Raw genomic sequence first — 18,057 nt, forward strand, 5'->3', positions numbered from 1 at the left:
CTAAAAGTTACAACGAATAAAATGCATCTTATGTCCAATCGTGATCCGATTAAAGCTTCGATTCTGTGAGCCATTTAAAGTCTTGTGGTTTACGATCCGCCTGCGGACTAATTGCAACATTTATGATGTTTGGCCGGTCTGTGGCCGTAAGAGATTCCTTGACGGCATTTTGAAGTTCCGAAATGTTGCGTACGAAATGGCCCTTCATACCGAACATGCTCAACATGTTTTCGTAGCGTGTCTCGTGCGTCAATGCTGAAGCTGGGGTACTAAATTAGACAAAAAATAAGCAATCCTTTAGATTAATTAATCATTGCATACTACATCGCTCCATCAAACTTACACTTGCGTTAGATCACCACCGGAACGCATATCATCGTATGTTTGCTTATCAAATCCAGCATATATTCCTCCGTTGTTTACTATAACTATTACTATAGGCAGCTGGTAGCGTACCATTGTTTCCAGCTCCATTCCCGAAAACCCGAATGCAGAATCTCCTTCCACACAAATCACCTTTTTGCCCGGACAGTGATCTCTACAGTAAAGAGCCGCAGCAATTGCGAATCCCGGACCTACACCCATCGTACCAAAAGTTCCAGCATCCAAACGATGACGCGAAAGCTTGTTATGCAAAAGGGTACGACCAATGTCCATCGTGTTAGCACCCTCGCTGACTATGATAGCATCTTTAGGAATGTACTGTTGCAAATGGTGGAATACCGCATAGTAATTCAAGGGAGTTTCAACGTTTAGTGCCATCTCTTCGACCGTTTTACGGTTTTTCTCACACTTTGTCCGCAGGTCCTTCCACCACTCGTTATCGTAGCCGAAGCGGAAACGTTTCTTTGCTAGTGCATCTATCAGTTGCTCAGTGAAGGGAGTAATATGCGATTGAACTGCCACCTTGCTGGGAACGCTGTTATGCATTTCTTCCGCATTAACGTCGACCTGAATAATTTTTACATCCGAACTATAACGCGGCGGGCGGCCAAAATGCAATATCCAATTCAAGCGAGCGCCTAGCAGCAGTACAACATCCGCTTTTTGCAGTGCTAACGTACGAGCAGGAGCTATGCACTGAGGGTCAAGATCTGGTACGACCCCTTTTCCCATAGGCGTGGGAAGAAACGGAAGATTGGATTGGTGTATCAACTGACGAACTTGCAACTCTGATCCGGCATAAGCTGCGCCTTTGCCAACAATCACTAACGGACGCTTTGCAGTATAAAGAAGTTGTGCTACTTCTTCAACAAGCTTCGGATCCGGAAATGGTACCGGAGGAAGCGGATGGACATACTGCTTTGGTATAGCATCCTCCTCTATCTTTGCAGTCAAAAGATTGCCTGGGAAGTCCAGGTACGCTGCCCCAGGCCTACCATAACACGCTAAGCGTACAGCCTTTTCTACGTGCATCGGAATTAAGGCCGCACTTGGAGGTCTTGCTGCATATTTACAGTATGGTCTACTCAACTCCACTTGAGGACACTCTTGAAATCCACCAATACCCTCATGGTCCTGGGATGTTGAACCACCGATAACCAACAGCGGCCAGCAATTTACTTGCGCATTCGCCATTCCTCCAGTCACATGCAGCAATCCCGGTCCTGAAACAACCAAACATACTCCCGGTTTGCCAGTCAAATATCCGATGGCCTGAAATGAAAATTGGTTGATACATGTGCTACGAGTAGAACAATAATTTTGACCAAATCACTTACTTGTGCAGCGTAGCAAGCCGATTGTTCGTTGCGCATTCCAACGTATTTCAGCCCTTCGGCCTGCATGGCCATCGACAGTTCAACAACAGGTATTCCAACGATGCCGAACACATATTCAATACCCTAAATTATATAAATAAATACACATAAACTAGGTGAAAATACACTTAACAACTAAGCAAACTGTTTCAGGTTCGCCAATCACAATTACGAAGCAACTTTTTATCTGCAGTCCAGGTTAGCATGAATGTGATAACAGCGCATTTATGACCAGAAGGCTAACATCGTAGAATAATTCAAACTTTGAACCCTACATCGTTTTCCTAATTGTGTGGTGATGTTGCTACTAACCTGCTCCCGTAGTGACTTCGCCAGAACTGCGTTACCGTCTAATTCCATTTCGGCACGGAATGCTATGTTATAACCTCTCTCCAAATTAACTTTATGAAAATGAAGGCACGAACCGTTCAGGCAGATAACTCGTAAATCGTCTAGGTGCAACGCACTTTTGTCTTATTCTGAGCGATTAAATCCCGCTACAACGATGTACAGTTGCGGTTTGTTATCAGTACTCATGTGTTATCATTTGACACAAGTCGTGGCAAGCGTCGTTTTTTGACTGACTGTCCTAAGATTTGCTCGACATAAAAGCTAAAACATACATACATACGTAATATTACATACTTATACTATTAAAAAAAAAACAAAAACAAGCAACATCGGTCAATGATTAATAAAAAGACACAAGACAATTCAGCTGCAACAACGAAAACAACAGCACAAACGTTGTTTTGACTTTTCTCATCGCTATCTGTCAAATCGGCACCATCAAAAGAGAGAGCGAGAGCACATGTCGAGAAAACTGCTTACACTTCTGAGCATAAGCTTAATACACGCAACTATTTCTTCTATACATTGTTGAAACGATGCAGAAATAAACGATAACAATATTATAATCCTAGCATATGAATTAGTAAATTTTGTCGTCATCAAAGAACGACTACCACTTAGAATAAAAAAACTACATTAAAATCATCAGAGTTGGACTTTTCTAAAGCTCATCCTCTCCACATACTGAAAGCACACATTTCATTTTGCATTTCAGGGTTGTCAAACTTCATTTATCGATAGACAAGGAAATGTTTGGCGAACCATAAATCATAATTTTGTATTTATAAGCTGTTTCTTATAAACTATTCAATTCAAATGTGTTTGTTTTTTTGAGAAGGACAAGGCCGTACAACGTAAGCCATGGCCATTATTCTTTGTTCATAGTTCATTGCTTATTAAATTTATTTTTATCACGTATTCTGATAGTTAGCTCATGTTAGAATGAAACAGTCCGGATTTGATTTTATATTCGACATGGAACATATTGACGATATACGGGAGAGATCACGTGTGGACAAAACATGCATTTTGTTCTTAAAATTGCACTATGTGCATACTATGCTTTGCGATGTTTATTTTAAAGCGATATTTTCAAATTTGAATTTAAAAATAGCTGAAGTTTTCCTCAGCTTAACCCATTGCATCCCAGGGGTATGAAATCTTATTTCAAATGGCATGAAATTTGATAGTCCATCTACAAAAGATCCAAAAAGCTAACACACTATTTTCATTTGACTATCTTCAGATATCGAGATATAAGATCAGATCGAGACATCAGATTCGAGATATCTGAGGAACAAAAATTCAATTTTTCAATACAACAATTATAACTTTATTCGTTATTTTTTCAATTTTTGTTCAAAAATATATTGTCACATAATGGCATATATTGTAATATATTGTCGTCTATTATCATTTTAACACAAGTTTAATCGATTTAGAATAAGTTAGATTACAAAGGGTTGTGATTTTAAAGTTTCGACTTAATTTTCTAGAAATTTTGACGCTACAAAACACTACATAAATTAACCAAAACTAACCACGGCCAAAACTGACCCACGAAATTGTAAGTAAAGTGGGATAAATTATCTCTTTAAATCAATTAATTTAATCTTAAATTATCATTTGATACCATTAAAAATAAGCTGAGTCATTTAGTTGATTAAATAGAAAAGAGTACCTGTTGCCTAAAAAATTTCACACGTTGTGGTATAATGGGTTATCTTGGACCCATTTTGGTTACTATTTTAATTAACATTTAAATTGCGTTTAAGTAATATAAACATTTGGAGCGGACTGGTAGTGTAGTAAATAGCGGCGCCGGTCTTTTCACAACAGGACCGGACCAAAATCCCACTCGGACCAATTCGCAATACGTAGGACCGACTATCCAGCTACAAGTTAATAAATAATAGTAATCCAGACATAGTATGCCTAGACATCTTGAGGCATTAGCGCCAGTAAAGAAAAAGAACGATGTACTCATTCAACAATGCGTAACATAATTATTTTGTTGTTCATTTTATGAGAACATAAAATAGTTGAAAAAGCAATACGGCCTAGTTGTTCATGAATAAAAAAAAATGAAATGGAAGTTAAATATGTAATTCTATGAAGAACAAAAACTAATTGTTTTTAATTATATTTTCTATTGTTACGCACATTATCACATACATTTACACAATATATATCTAGTTATTTTTAATGTTTGTTCGGTTCGAAATTAATATGACTTTTCCGAATATGATTTTTTCTAAATTTATTTAAAAATAGTTCAGTATTTAAGCAAATCGTAAAAGTAAATATATTTCTGAAGCCCTGTTTTAGACCTCTTGCAATACTAAACAGGGTATTTACGTGAAAATTACTGTATTTCGATTTGAGATATTATTTTCATAACACGTTTTGCTACAACGTTTTTGGGTGACACTGTTTAATAAATACCCTTTAAGATGTGCTTTTACATAGGTTAAATAACTCCCACAACATGTACAAGACCAAATAAATGTGGTTGGTACAAAATGCCCTGACAGCGAAACCCTATAACCGAATATAGAAAGTTAAGGTTACGATATACAATAATATACCTAGTAAGGGATTTTAGGGTATATTGCGTGTATTTCAAAAGTTTAGCTTTAGCAACTACCAACCCACCCACTGTAACAATACAAGCATAGCCATAACCAATTTAAAGTTATACAATAACAGCTAATTTTAATTTAAATGATTACGATTGGCCTCTCAAGATATGAGTTTTTGAGGGTCCACTCACTTAGACTTTTTGTAAAATTAGAAAATATAGTCCATTGTGGATCTTTGGATCGTTACAAAAATAAAAAGTGGCACCTAATTTGCAATAAAACAACGCTCTTCACGGCATTTGCGAATGGACAGTAAATTAATTGTTAACTCTTTGCAAACAAAGGAATTCCTTCCATGACCGATCTTTCAAAATATTATACCCATGAATGCACTGATGCAAAAATTTATTCAATTATGGTACCTAATGCACACATACATTGCTAACCATATCAACAATCCAAATACTTTCAGCCTGTCGGTGTCTGTTATCTTCAAATGGCACTTTTCAATGTCGAAATAAACAAACTCTGCATACGATTCGTCCGATCTTCCTGCGTAGGACTAGTTTGCAACTCAAAAATCACCATTCACGCTCTACGATCAGTTGATGTCCTATGTGTGCATGACATCTTGGCGGACCCACTCGAAGCCAGTTTTGCGAAGAAAAACATCGGCTCGCTCACGGCGATATCGGTTAGCACATCCAGTGGCACTGCGACAGCAACCAGCGAAGATCGCACACACGAGAAAGCTTTTTCGCCAATATAACGTTCGGGTGGGAAATTTTCTCTATCAGTCTGTTTGTGATCAGCATCGCACATTGTACGACCGTCGGGAGTGTTGCTGTTAGTAGACTTGATCCAGTGTGTTGAAAATCAGTGCGCGTGGCATAAAGTGTTTCACAGCATCAAGCCTTTTGTTCAGCCTAATTTTTATCTTATGAAAGATAAAACTATTGCCGTAAAGTGTGAAGATAACCGTGCAAGTGTACAGTTTAGCAATTTTTCAGAGCTTTGAGTTAATTTGTTGCGCGTATTAGCATGTAGGAACTGTGGAAACATTAGTAAAAACTCGGTTTAAATATTGAGGAAATATAAAGATTCAATTCTTATTGTGTGCGGTGTGAATTTTAATCTTTGTAGCTGTCGTCGCAAATCATCTAACAAGTATGTAGCATAAAATCAAGATCGACATAACAGTACGGTTTTTCATCAAGATGGAAAACACAAAAGCTGGAAAAGTACTCTATGGCCTATTTGTGGCGATTATAAGCTTATCACGACTACGGTTATAATCATCTACTGCTACTGATTCACTCAAGCCTTCCTCCTACATTGGCATTGAAGATGTTGCTAACGTATAATTCACTGATGCCGGTAATTTAATTAGCAACTAGTAATTTGTGCTTCCGCTCAAATATTGACAACGAAGTGCTTTAGTTCAGCACTAAAAAGTGACATTATTAAACACTCGAACACAAATCCTCAAAACAATTAAATCCTCATGGTACATTTTATTATTACAGAATCTCCATAAACAACAGCTACCAATGTCATGTTCAGTTCAGTTCAGTTCAATGGAACGCACATGATGCTCTAATTTTATAATCAGCCCTCATAGTGTATTATTTTAATGGGTCATCATGATGTTTTAACTACATGTTTTAACCTATGTTTGATTTGTTCTGCATAGTGCCAGACGAAGTTACTGCCATTTTGTCCTTAACATGGTTCTTTAGTGGATTGTGGATGGTGTAGTACGCAATGTTATCTTGTTAATATTTATCTTTTACACCTGCAATTTAACTTGTTTATTCAGCTTTATGTAAATGTCTAGCTTGGTACAAGCTATATAACTCGATCCATTTAGTATAAATACCTCGTAAACAGTGCTATCGTTGTATACATGTTCGCTAAAATACCCCTGATACGCAAGCGCTACGAAGCGTGATGGGTTTATTTTTGAAAACTATTTTAAAACGCTTTTCAGCTTTGCGTTTGTTACTTGATAATTTGATAACTTTTAAAGTTTGTTGCCTATTTTTCCCTTCCAGTGTTATACTAGAGGCTTATTGTCTTAATTTAATTTTAGTAAAAAAACACACTGATACGAAAAATGTACAATTTTCCATTCAGCTTCACACACAATACAGTTTCCCTGTTTCGCAGTACAATGCGCTCTATTGCCCTAAAGTAATTGACACACACAAATTAGCACTCGTTATCATACGATTGTCGCGCCGGCGACGAGCTCATCCAAATGATCTGCTCTGTATAGTCGCAGTTACACACAGCTATATCACAGAAATGTTTTTACCTAAACGGCAAGGTTATATTGTAGAGATGCGTTGCGCCTCCGGGTCACAGCTACCGCCTGTGCTTCTAATGACATTTTTTCGCTCTTCTGCTTGCTTCCTGTTTTACCTGTCCGCTTATCTACATTGCTACGGATGACCTCCGATATAAAGTCGCTACCTGTCTATTACATGTCGCCACGTGAACACACAAATGCTGTGTTTATTGATCGCACATTGAAGATATTGAAAATTTGCCTTTACCTTCGCCGTATGATCCTTAAAGCATGTCCGTTAGTAGGTAGCGAACAGGTTGACTCATATCATATTTCCAAATGTAACAGTGTGTTTATACGGACACACTCCTGATAAACAGATGAACTTGTGATCGAAAAGCAATATCTATAAGGAAAACAACATTCTCGAAACGTGTATAATCTGAAACCGCTAGGTGCTAACTATTGCTAATATTTCAATATCCTGCGTTTTCTTTTTTTCAGACATCTCAACTGTACGCCCCGCCACGCTATAGTGCATTAGCCATGTGCTTTACAATGCCACCAGCACCCACCAGCATCTACTGGGCTTGAGCATCGACCGATCGAGGCACTTGACCTCAGTCATCGGAACTGCCGATAAACAGTGCAGAGCCATGAACAGCTGTTGCTGAACCTGTAGCGATATAAGGTTGCACGATCGTATAATATCAATTCTAAGCGCGTTTGAACGGAACGGTTCGCAAAATAAAACGCGTCTAGTGAAGGTGAATCTTCCGTCATTTCATGGTTATACAGTGGTGGTGCCCGGTAGTGAAACAGTTGAATCCAAGCGTGACACGGGCGGGACATCGAGACTGCAAATTTTAGTTCCTGAAGCGTGTTCCAATTTCGATGCATGCCTAGTGACATTATTAAGTGAGCGATTGCAACTATTTCCTGTGATAAATTGTGCTGAATAGTTTGAGCAGATAGTTATTAGAAAAGGTTCCATACCAAAGCTACAACGATGTACGCCCCACTTGTGCATTTCATCAAAGCGATAGGTAAGTTTCATAAAAATGTGATCAATTTTTTGAAAGGACAATACTTAAATATGTCGATAGCGTACGCTCAAATAATGATCGCTCATATGAGATTGTTCTAAGAAAAATTATTTATTTGTAAGTGTGAAAAAAAATCAATTATTAGTTGCATACATTAAAATCCCCTGCGAACATTCCAATCGCTATTCCTTTCGCTTTTTATGAGCTAGTTCAGCGTTTTGCACTACCATGGGATCACGATTGTACGAACTGGCCGGGAACCATACCGAGAGGATGGGTTTGAAAAATGTGTTACGATCCACTGATGCGCCGGAGACAGAATCGCGCACTAGGTTTGGCTGGGTTGTTTGCTTCTCGGCAGAAACGGTGGGCAATGTTGTTGGGACGTCGGTAACAGCAGAAACTTCTGCAGTGGTGTCCTTAACAGGCACTGGCAAATTGGATGCTTCCACCACAAACCCATCCACATCGTTTGACGTATAGTTAACCCGTTGCGTTACATTGTTGGCATCGATGTAGTGGTAGGCTCCGAATACCGTACCGTTTGCGTTCTTCAATTCAACTTTTGCCGATGATCCAGCATTGTAACCATAAGCGTACTGTCGGCAATCCTGTCCAAACACTAGATACTGGCTGCCCACCTCGGATAAACTCGGTAAATCGCACGGACTGGGGGCCGTACACGCTAGCGCGACAAAAGACAAGAGAGTGACCCAAATTAGATGCATGTTGGTCTCTTTCAACTAGTAAACTGATGTGATCGAATGCTAGACACGCATAATTTATACTTCAGCATAAGATTAAGGTTGAAAGAAGCTAATATCAATTGCGTCCATTTGTTTCAATGCCGAACCATTACTCTACCGTTTGTTGAACATTCTCCCAAAGGCAACTGCAGGTGATCGTTGTTAGTGATTAACATGCACAGGGTCAGTCAACTGTGTAACAGGAAAAGATTTCAGAACAAAGAGTGTCACTTGTTCCTGAGGGTGCTAACATTTGCTGTAACATAATTATGTTAAATCGTAATTATGACTATATCAGTTGTACAATAAAGGTTTTTCATCTTTTTCACCTCTCAATTAGTATACTTACTCGAACATACAGACATTTACTACTTTTCATTTATTTTGTATAAGTTTTGCATTGCTCAATGGACGTGCGTCTTACTAAACCATGCTGCATAATTAAGGCACCTTCATCTTCATGGCATCTTCATTATTATATCATCATTCCTAGCCTATCCTATTCGCCCAAGCAAGTAATAAGTAAATATTGGTTGATTGATTTCGTTTAACCTTGCCAAAGCATGTGACATTTTTGCGATCCTTAAACACAGAAATGTCTGAAACCACACATTTTCCAATCGTCGTATATCGACAGTTAACGTCTTATTCATCGGCAAGTTTTCAGCCTCGTGTGTATACATACATCCATAAATAACTTGTCGCTACCAATTCAAAATCCCGTATTACTTCAACTTAGGCAATCAAATTGATAGCACATCGAAGGCCATAAACTTGTCAGCGCTTGGTAATGATCGTCTTAACCAGCTGACGCAACAAAGAATATCTTATATGGTACAAAGCAATATCCTGTGCGTTTGCATGTTTACCTGACGGTACGACTTGAAGAATCTTATGCCAATGGTACTGAAGTACAGGTGGGTGGTAAACAAGATGTGAAATTGTACGCCGGTATCTTAAAAAAATGCCTAAAGAATTCATCAATTTTCAATAAGAATTTAAATGCTCTGTCATGTTGCAATGGTCACGACTATTATCATCACGATTTTGATTACTCATGCAAAATATCTGTTGTTAATATTAAGTTCAAAACCTAGGCTAGTAACTCATTCGTTACTACACATGACTTTTCTCGATATGTGTGTTTTTGTATATCGAACGATATCGTGTGAAACAAATAGTCGTGATATGAAAACGCGTATAGAAAAAATGCCATGTTTGCAAAAGACCTTTGTTTTCCACCGTACATATAACCGTGCTCGGGCAAATTTATATCATTAGCACGTGTTGTTGTCTGACTAATTTACACCACCAACCACAGACCGAACGACTGTGACCGCAGTGATACTTTCGACCACATAAAAACAATATATTCAACGGCATCTACACATGTCACCTGAACCGGCGTAACGTAACAATATTGCTATGAATGGCACAACGACGCGATTAGCGTCCGGTGCAAAATTTAAACATAATTCACTAGTAGCAAAAATGATACCGTTTCCAATACCGCTGCTGCTGTTGTCGCCATCTCATCATGGCTTTCTTTTCCCTTTCTACTTCACAGATCACATACCGACCCGATTCAATGTATCCATTATGCTGTTTATGGCATGCCTGATCAGCTATATGTTGCGAGTTAACATGTCCGTCAATATATTGGCCATGGTGCAGCCGATTCAAAGCAGCGTCAAACAATCCGTACCCGTCCACCAAGGCAACATAACTGACCAATCGATTAATCAAACAACGATAGGACATTCAAAGATCCCAGATGTAGGTGATGCGATCCGATCGCGGTAGCAATCATTGCCATTGTGCATGTGTATGTTTGTCATTTATGTTATCCCCCACCGTACCGGTTGCTTTCTCCATTATTTTAGTATGGTCCACGGTATAATTGGAGCTCACACGATCAAAGCATCATTTTGGGCGCCTATTTCTACGGTTATCTGATATCTTCGTTGCCGGCCGGCATTTTTGCGGAACGTTACGGTGGACGTAACATGGTTGGGCTGTCGTTGGCATTTAGCGCACTCCTCACCGCGCTGACACCACTAGCCGCCGACAATGGCATGTGGGCCACTATTGCCAATCGCGTGGCGCTAGGAATTTTAGGTGTAAGTATTCATTGGGTTGCCACCCGGGTCCCAGGTTCAATGTTGTTGCCGGGGAACAGTTTCATACATAACTTCGTTTTTTTGTTTCTTTATTTAGTTGTCTCATCATTTTAAATCAATATTGTTTTCTATTTTGTTTTTTTTTTTCAAAGTTTGTGCTTTCATAAGCAAAGTACGCACTGTTGAAGCACACGCATGTTTATAACATCAAATCATTAAGCTATTATTTTTTAAATTCTTTTTATAATTATAGCTAAAGCAATCGTTCCTAAAATGTTATATTACGCACAATGGAAATGTCTGCTTCGCATAAGCAAAGTATTGCATTTTGGTTCATTGATTATAAGAGATTTCCCGCTCGATTGTTTACCGGCGCTATTAACAGCTTCTGATTATTATGTAACAGTTTCAATGCGAACTTATCTCTTCTTCTGCCGGTGAAAGGAAAGTAAAATGGTTTAAAGTTCCTTTACAAACGTTTTACATGTAGCCTCGAGAATTTAACGTTTTCGAATGCATTTGCCTTCTAGATGATTAGTTTAATTGTTCCGCTCATTTTCTATGTTAACTGCACAGTAGGGCATGTAATGATGCATTATTATTAGGGTAAAAATTTAAAAGCAATGTTCATAATTATTGTTTACCTTACATATTGATACAATCACCAGGGTTTTCTATATCCCGCTCTGCACAACCTCATCTCCAAATGGGCACCACCAGACGAGAAGGGAAAGTTCGTGTCGGCGCTCATGGGTGGCACATTTGGCACGGTAATAACTTGGCCTCTGGTTGGCGTTCTAATCGAAACCCTCGGCTGGTCGTTTGCGTTCTACATTCCTGCCGCCATCTCTGCCATCGCAGCAGTACTGTGGTACATTATCGTGGCCGATAGCCCAGCCACACACCCTCGCATTAAGTCGGAAGAAAAGGATTACATCGAAAAGTCGCTAGGCGATACGGTCTTCAAATCGAAGCTTTTACCACCCATTGCATCGCTGGCAACATCACCACCATTCCTGGCCCTGCTAGTGTTACATTTTGGCAATTTATGGGGCTTGTACTTCTTGATAACAGCTGCACCCAAGTTTATGAGCGAGGTATGTTCTGCATGCACCAACGAAAGGCTGTTTCTGGCTATTTTAGAACCTCCGCCTTCTTTTCCTACTTTACAGGTGCTTGGATTTAACCTAGCTAAGGCTGGATTCCTATCTGCATTGCCTTACTTGGCCCGATCATTGGCGGCATTTTTGTTCGGCACGATAGGTGATATGCTACGAAAGAAATCAATTATTAGCGTTACAGCAATACGCAAATCATTTTGCATATTTTGTAAGTATTTTCAATCATAATCTTTAACCGAATATCATAGTCAATTACTAGCTAGGGTGATTTGCCTATGGAACCACCTAAAATCATTAGATCACACATAACTCATTCCCATTTTAAAATCTACATCGTCAAGATAGATGCCAAGTGAGAAAACCCCGGTGAAACCTATAATCCACGGTGGTGATTTCTGGTAGTCGATTCAATAATATGTCGAGGTGCAGCTGAATAATATACGAGGTGAATTTTCTGAACCAGTTAATTCCCAAGCAATTTATTCAGAGAAACTCCTTCGCTAGCTCAATTTTGTTTATAATTAATCGTTGTTAACGCTAGAATAGGAAGGATATAAATACAGCACATATTTCAATTGCTTTGTACGATGTAGTACAGCAATAGTGACCACAACCATTTGTTTATTGGACAAATGCTAGCACGTTTTTACAAAAATATTTAAACAACTTTTTCGAATAGACATGTTGTATTGCATTGGAAAAGGGATATAGGGAAGGTTGAAGCCTACGTCACATTCACATTCACATGACCGATCGTGTATGCATAACAAGCTCGTAGCTGTGCTTTTTTTAGTTCACCCACAGCTCGTTTTTAAGCTCTTTCCAATTGGTATCAACGGCAATGCGAAATACATTCAATAAATACATACGCGTACATGTACGAATATCGTTACGGAATCAACTACCACTCATCTTTCTACCACTGGCATAGATAATTGACGCCAATTTTCGCAGGAAATTGCCAACATAAACATATCGGGCTGCGTCGTGTACAGCTTTTCAGTTGCATTGACGACGTATAAATAGAGCCATATTTACCACAGCTCAGTGGATCGATCGATCTGCTATGGCGAACCTATGGCTTTATATCAACACACTCAGCTGAACGTTTCTAACTGACTGAGCAACTACTGATTCCATTTTAATTGCAGCTCACATAATACCCGGCCTGTTTCTCGTCGGGCTGATCTACATCGGCTTTGATCCGTACGTCTGTGTCGCCATCATTACACTCTCGCTCGGTTTTAACGGTGCATCCACGATGACCAATCTCCAAAACTCCCAGGACCTGGCGCCAAACTTTGCCGGAACGCTTTACGGCATCATTAACTTCGTCGGAACGTCTAGCGGCTTCATCTCACCCATCCTGGTAGCGCACTTTACCGCGCAACAGAGCACGATGGACGAATGGCAATATGTCTTCATGATTGGAGCCGCCGCTTACATCGCGCCAGCGCTCATATTCGTCTTCTTCGGTTCAGGACTGGTACAGAAGTGGAACGAACCGAAGCAAACGCAAACGACAACCGGTCACGAGCATACCTAATCCCACATCGAACCATAATCCGGAAGCTATGTTCCTGAACGGCTATTTCCCTTCCACACCTGCCTTTCCCAACCTGCCTTTGAATCTCAGGACAGACACTTTGACATAAGGTTGATGATCATTCGAGCTTTAGCCAAACGGTGGTGTAACATTACCGGGCAAATGGAAAGAAAAAAGTATTATTAGCATTGAATCGCAAAAACCCTACTCTGACTTTACATTTAGCATTTATGTCTCTATGTTAGATTCGTTTTATATGCGTCCAAACAAATCCAACACGTTTTGACAATGTTCGAGTCTAATCGGGGCACGAAACAGAGCTAACACATTTCGATTGCCGCGGATGGAATGCAAGGGAGTGTGGAAATTAAATTTGTATCAAAAGATATTTTAGTATCATTTCAGGAAAGTCAAATTTTACATGTAAAACTTCGTATTTTTGCCGTCGTTTGGGAACTTGAGTCACAAAACTGCGGCAGCATCTGCTTTCTGCTATTAACAATATCGGACGTAATGTTTCAGCCAAGCGCAACTGCTTTAATATTGCGTAAATTAGGTCAATGAAGTACCTTTGTTTTAAATTCGCTTAACGTCGTACAAATTATGCTCATGTAGTGAAATACTAGGCTGAATAGGTGGTTACATGGGAGAACGTTATTTATGTATAATAACATGTTTTTTTCTGTTAAGGCATACATAGAATGTTTCATTGCATATGTTGCATGATGAGTGCAAAATAAAAGTATTAAATGACATCGTAACAGCAATGAATTATTATCTATAAATGTACCCATAGGGTATGATTAATAATATTCTCCAAATATATCGCAAACAATGGGAGATCGCATTTCTGTAAATAAAATTATTTCCATCCATTTAAAGCAAAATATCCCCACATCGGTGTTGCTAGTGCTTGTGTTATGTTTGCATTCGTTGGCAAGTTGATAACCTCATGACGATGGACGCGAACACGTATCACACTTTTCCCGTAATGACGTTCGATAACTACGTGACCAACGTTGCACTTTTCACCTCTAAGTGATGATAATGCTCTGGCTGTGTGCTTTATCGCAGTGTATCTCTTTTACCAACCGTCGGTTCAACACATCTTTACGTTTGTTTAATTTTATTTGTTATCATTTATTATCTATAATTATCCTTAAGTTTAAATCGCCGATGCTCACCTAAACAGGCCGACACAATCACTGGATTGTTTAGGCGACATGCAAGCTTTTCTCGCGACCCAAAACTGATGATCATTCGATCATTGTCTTCGTTTGTAAGCAGCTAGCAGACTTCGTGTGGATGTGTTATTTGCAACTATTTGAAAGATCCCTCGGGGACACATTTTTTGCTTGCCTCGTTAAAGATATAACCATGAGCACAGCTAAACTTATTTTCATCACTCATGGGCCTGTAAAGTAGACGCGAAGAAAGGGTTACATTATTACGCAATGAGCAGTGAAATCGCTGTGACACGTATAGTAGCACACGTACTCGCAAACAACGAATACTTACAAGCCACGTTTACACAAATAGTACGACCGTCGATCAAGAGGATCATGAAGGATGCCATCGTGCGGACAAAGTTTCACCCCAAACGGCGTGAAGGGAACCAGCGGTTGGGGACCTACAGCTTGTGCTTGAATTTGTAAACCAGGGCCGTACGATGCAAACGAATGCTCCGAGTACAGATGTCCAAGCGGACTTATGGGTGCAGGCGTTGTGCAAGGGCAGGACAATGCATGTCCTGCCACATTTGGAACATCCACACTGCTCGTCGCTACAACCTTAACACACTGTTGGCATCCATGGCAACATGTTGGAGGCTTTAATACTGCTGGAGCCATCGTAAAGAAGTGCATCGCAGGCGGTGCCATAGTCGTTGTCGTAGTTGTCGTCGCAGGTGTTGGTGCATGTCCAGTGGCAACAATTTTAATACCTGGGTATTTACAAGGACATTTTGTATGCTGATCGACATGCGAAATGGCAGACGATTGAGATGCGCAATGGAGACATGGTCTGGATGTACTGCATTCCTTGCAGCCAGTAGTACCCGGCGTGTACACTACCGGATGACGCTGCGATTTATCTGAGAACAGTTGACAGGTGTGCGAGTTTTGTGGCTGCACAGTTTCCGAAAACAGTTGCACAGTCGAGGGTAACGGTTCGGGATCACTAAACATCAACGGCCTTTCGGCTTTTGTAGGTGTCATGTCGACACCCTGCCCAATCTTTACTGCTTCGTATGGTAAGAAAAAACCCTCTTCATACTCATCCGAACCTGATTCAGCATCGTAAAACATTTTTTCCGCTGAGCTGCATCCGTTTATAGAGATCGGTTCGTTCATCTGCATCGGTGACGTTGATTCATCTGCGTTAAAACGTAACGATCCTGACATAGACTGCGTTGGTTGTGATACGACTTGTGTTCCAGGTTGTGTATTCAATACGTCCGGTAAAAATGTTTTGCTGTATGGTTGTTTTTCTTCTACATAAACAACAAGCGGCTGATTGCTGTTGACCTCGCTGTATTGCCGATAGTCTAGCTGTGATAGCGGTGTCAACGACGGTGATTCGTAGTGATATATCTGCGAATCAGTAATCACTGAAGGTGGAAGATACTGCGATTGCAACGCTGCTACCACAATTGCCGTAAGAGGATACTGCCCATCTCCGCATATATTGATGGGATCGTCTTCATCGTAGTAGAACACTGCCAACCCTCCAAGACCCTGTTGCACTACGAAACATACCTTTTCTTTGACTGATTTTTCATTTTCGTATGAATACCATGACAGATCGCGGAACGCGTAAGGGCTCTTCACATTGCTGTCCCAAATCTCTAGTGATCCACTGTATAGCTTCCGGCAGATCTTGTAGTACGGGCGAATTTTGAGCTGCAGGGCTGGTGTGCCTACGCGATATTCGTTCTGAATGTACAGTTTGTACGTTAGTGTCATTGTCTGAATTACTATCACGATTTTGCCACAGCTCAACCCCGCCATCTTCCACCGATCTACGTGGTAGTCCTAAAATGTAATCAAATCAACGCTATTGGCTACTGATCGCTACTTGCTTCTCCGCACTTCAATACTTACAATACTGTTGGATGACCCTGGACTGCAAGAATACAACGGTGCTATGAAGGAAGTTTTTCGTAACTTGCGAAATTCGGTCGTACTCAAAATAACATAATCGGCATACTTTTCCAACTTTTCCACCGGGTAGTTCACTTCGATGACGGAGGGTCGGCTGGGGACGGTTACCGTGAGCACCAATCCATTACGATCGCAGGCAAGCCTAAGATCCCGCAGCAGCCGGACGTACTGATCCTGTAGTAAAATATCATCAGCATCCTTGTCGAACCAATGCTACGCAACGTACTCTCATACCCTTTCTTGAGGTGCTGGATATAACCAAGCCAAATCAACTCCATGGAATCCGTGAGCTAGTGTAAACTCGATCAAATTATTCACAAACGCTCCTCGCCGCTTATCGTCACACGTTAAGAAAGCGAACAGCTCCGACGGAACGACCGATCCACCGAACGAGGCAATAATCTTCAGTCCGGACTTCTTCTTGGAGACACCTTTCGGAATGAAAAAAAGTGATGTTGCAACAACACACAAAATAGGATTTAAAAAACAAACTCACTATTGTCGTGGAAAAATGGAAGAGGCATTCCATCGGGACTGATCAAAATGTCTGTCACAATCAAATAACCACACTGTACATGATCGACCTTTGTCATGCAAAAGTTACTACTTTTCACGGTTAGAAATAAGGCTGGTGTGGTATGGGCACCCTCTACCTGATTTCCACCGAACACAAACCAGATCGCACTAAGCACCACGAACAGTGTAAGACACCGAGAATGTCTCCTCGCACCCATGGTATTATATTCTTGGGTACACTTCCACCAGATTTCGACTGCACTGTCTACAGACTGCGTACTAGCCGGACGCACCGAATAGGCAAACCATACGGGCCCAAACTAAAATGTCCACACCGGATTGCAAGGGCTTTTATAAACCACGAGCTATCTTGCTGTACGACGAACCAAGGGTGAGTGTTTTAGCTGAAAGCTTTTCCAGCGATGAAAACCTATATGGTACCTTTGTCATTTATCTTTTTTTAATTTTTATTTTTTGGTTTCTCGCGCTGTATAAAGCACGAAACGCAGTGTGCAACACAACACACGCTGCCAGGAACTAAGTAAATAAAACAAATAACATGGCGAGTGGAACGTGCATTTAAGTTATTGGGGACGATTCACGCCTGCTTCCTTTGCATATCCCATTTGTGGGATGCTAGGGGTGGTAAGCTGTTCCGAAAACATCCAAACAGCGAGTTACCGTCCAATGCATGTGTTTTTTTTCCCTTTCGAGTCTGTAGCATGCACGGAATGTGACGTATCAAAAAATAGTTTCTTCCCGCCTAACTGTAGTGTGATAAAACTTAAAATCCCCAACTGAAACGAAAACATGCATAC

At 40.3% G+C, this 18,057-nt stretch overlaps 3 protein-coding genes across 4 annotated transcripts; 1 reads left to right on the plus strand and 2 right to left on the minus strand.

Annotated features, from left to right (window-relative positions):
- Positions 1-49: 49 nt before the first annotated feature.
- LOC128710177 (2-hydroxyacyl-CoA lyase 1) lies at positions 50-9,154 on the minus strand. Of its 2 annotated transcripts, XM_053805222.1 has the most exons (5): positions 9,148-9,154; positions 2,073-2,110; positions 1,722-1,844; positions 344-1,656; positions 50-269 (listed from the first exon to the last, which is right to left on the minus strand). In XM_053805222.1, the coding sequence occupies exons 1-5, from the start codon at positions 9,152-9,154 to the stop codon at positions 50-52; spliced, it is 1,701 nt and encodes a 566-aa protein (XP_053661197.1). The 2 variants fall into 2 exon arrangements, with proteins under 2 accessions (XP_053661197.1, XP_053661196.1); XM_053805221.1 differs by lacking the exon at positions 9,148-9,154 and having other exon boundaries at positions 2,073-2,120.
- On the plus strand, positions 7,993-13,562 carry LOC128710178 (sialin). The gene is made up of 6 exons (XM_053805223.1): positions 7,993-8,029; positions 10,343-10,551; positions 10,659-10,895; positions 11,564-11,992; positions 12,068-12,224; positions 13,168-13,562. Exons 1-6 carry the CDS (start codon positions 7,993-7,995, stop codon positions 13,560-13,562), a joined length of 1,464 nt encoding a protein of 487 aa, XP_053661198.1.
- A 1,320-nt stretch (positions 13,563-14,882) lies between these two features.
- LOC128718182 (uncharacterized) lies at positions 14,883-17,457 on the minus strand. The gene is made up of 5 exons (XM_053811852.1): positions 17,220-17,457; positions 16,958-17,154; positions 16,664-16,897; positions 15,081-16,594; positions 14,883-14,976 (listed from the first exon to the last, which is right to left on the minus strand). Exons 1-5 carry the CDS (start codon positions 17,455-17,457, stop codon positions 14,883-14,885), a joined length of 2,277 nt encoding a protein of 758 aa, XP_053667827.1.
- Positions 17,458-18,057: the final 600 nt, after the last annotated feature.

The sequence above is a fragment of the Anopheles marshallii genome, chromosome 2 (genome assembly GCF_943734725.1).
Source record: "Anopheles marshallii chromosome 2, idAnoMarsDA_429_01, whole genome shotgun sequence".
Lineage (NCBI taxonomy): Eukaryota > Metazoa > Arthropoda > Insecta > Diptera > Culicidae > Anopheles > Anopheles marshallii.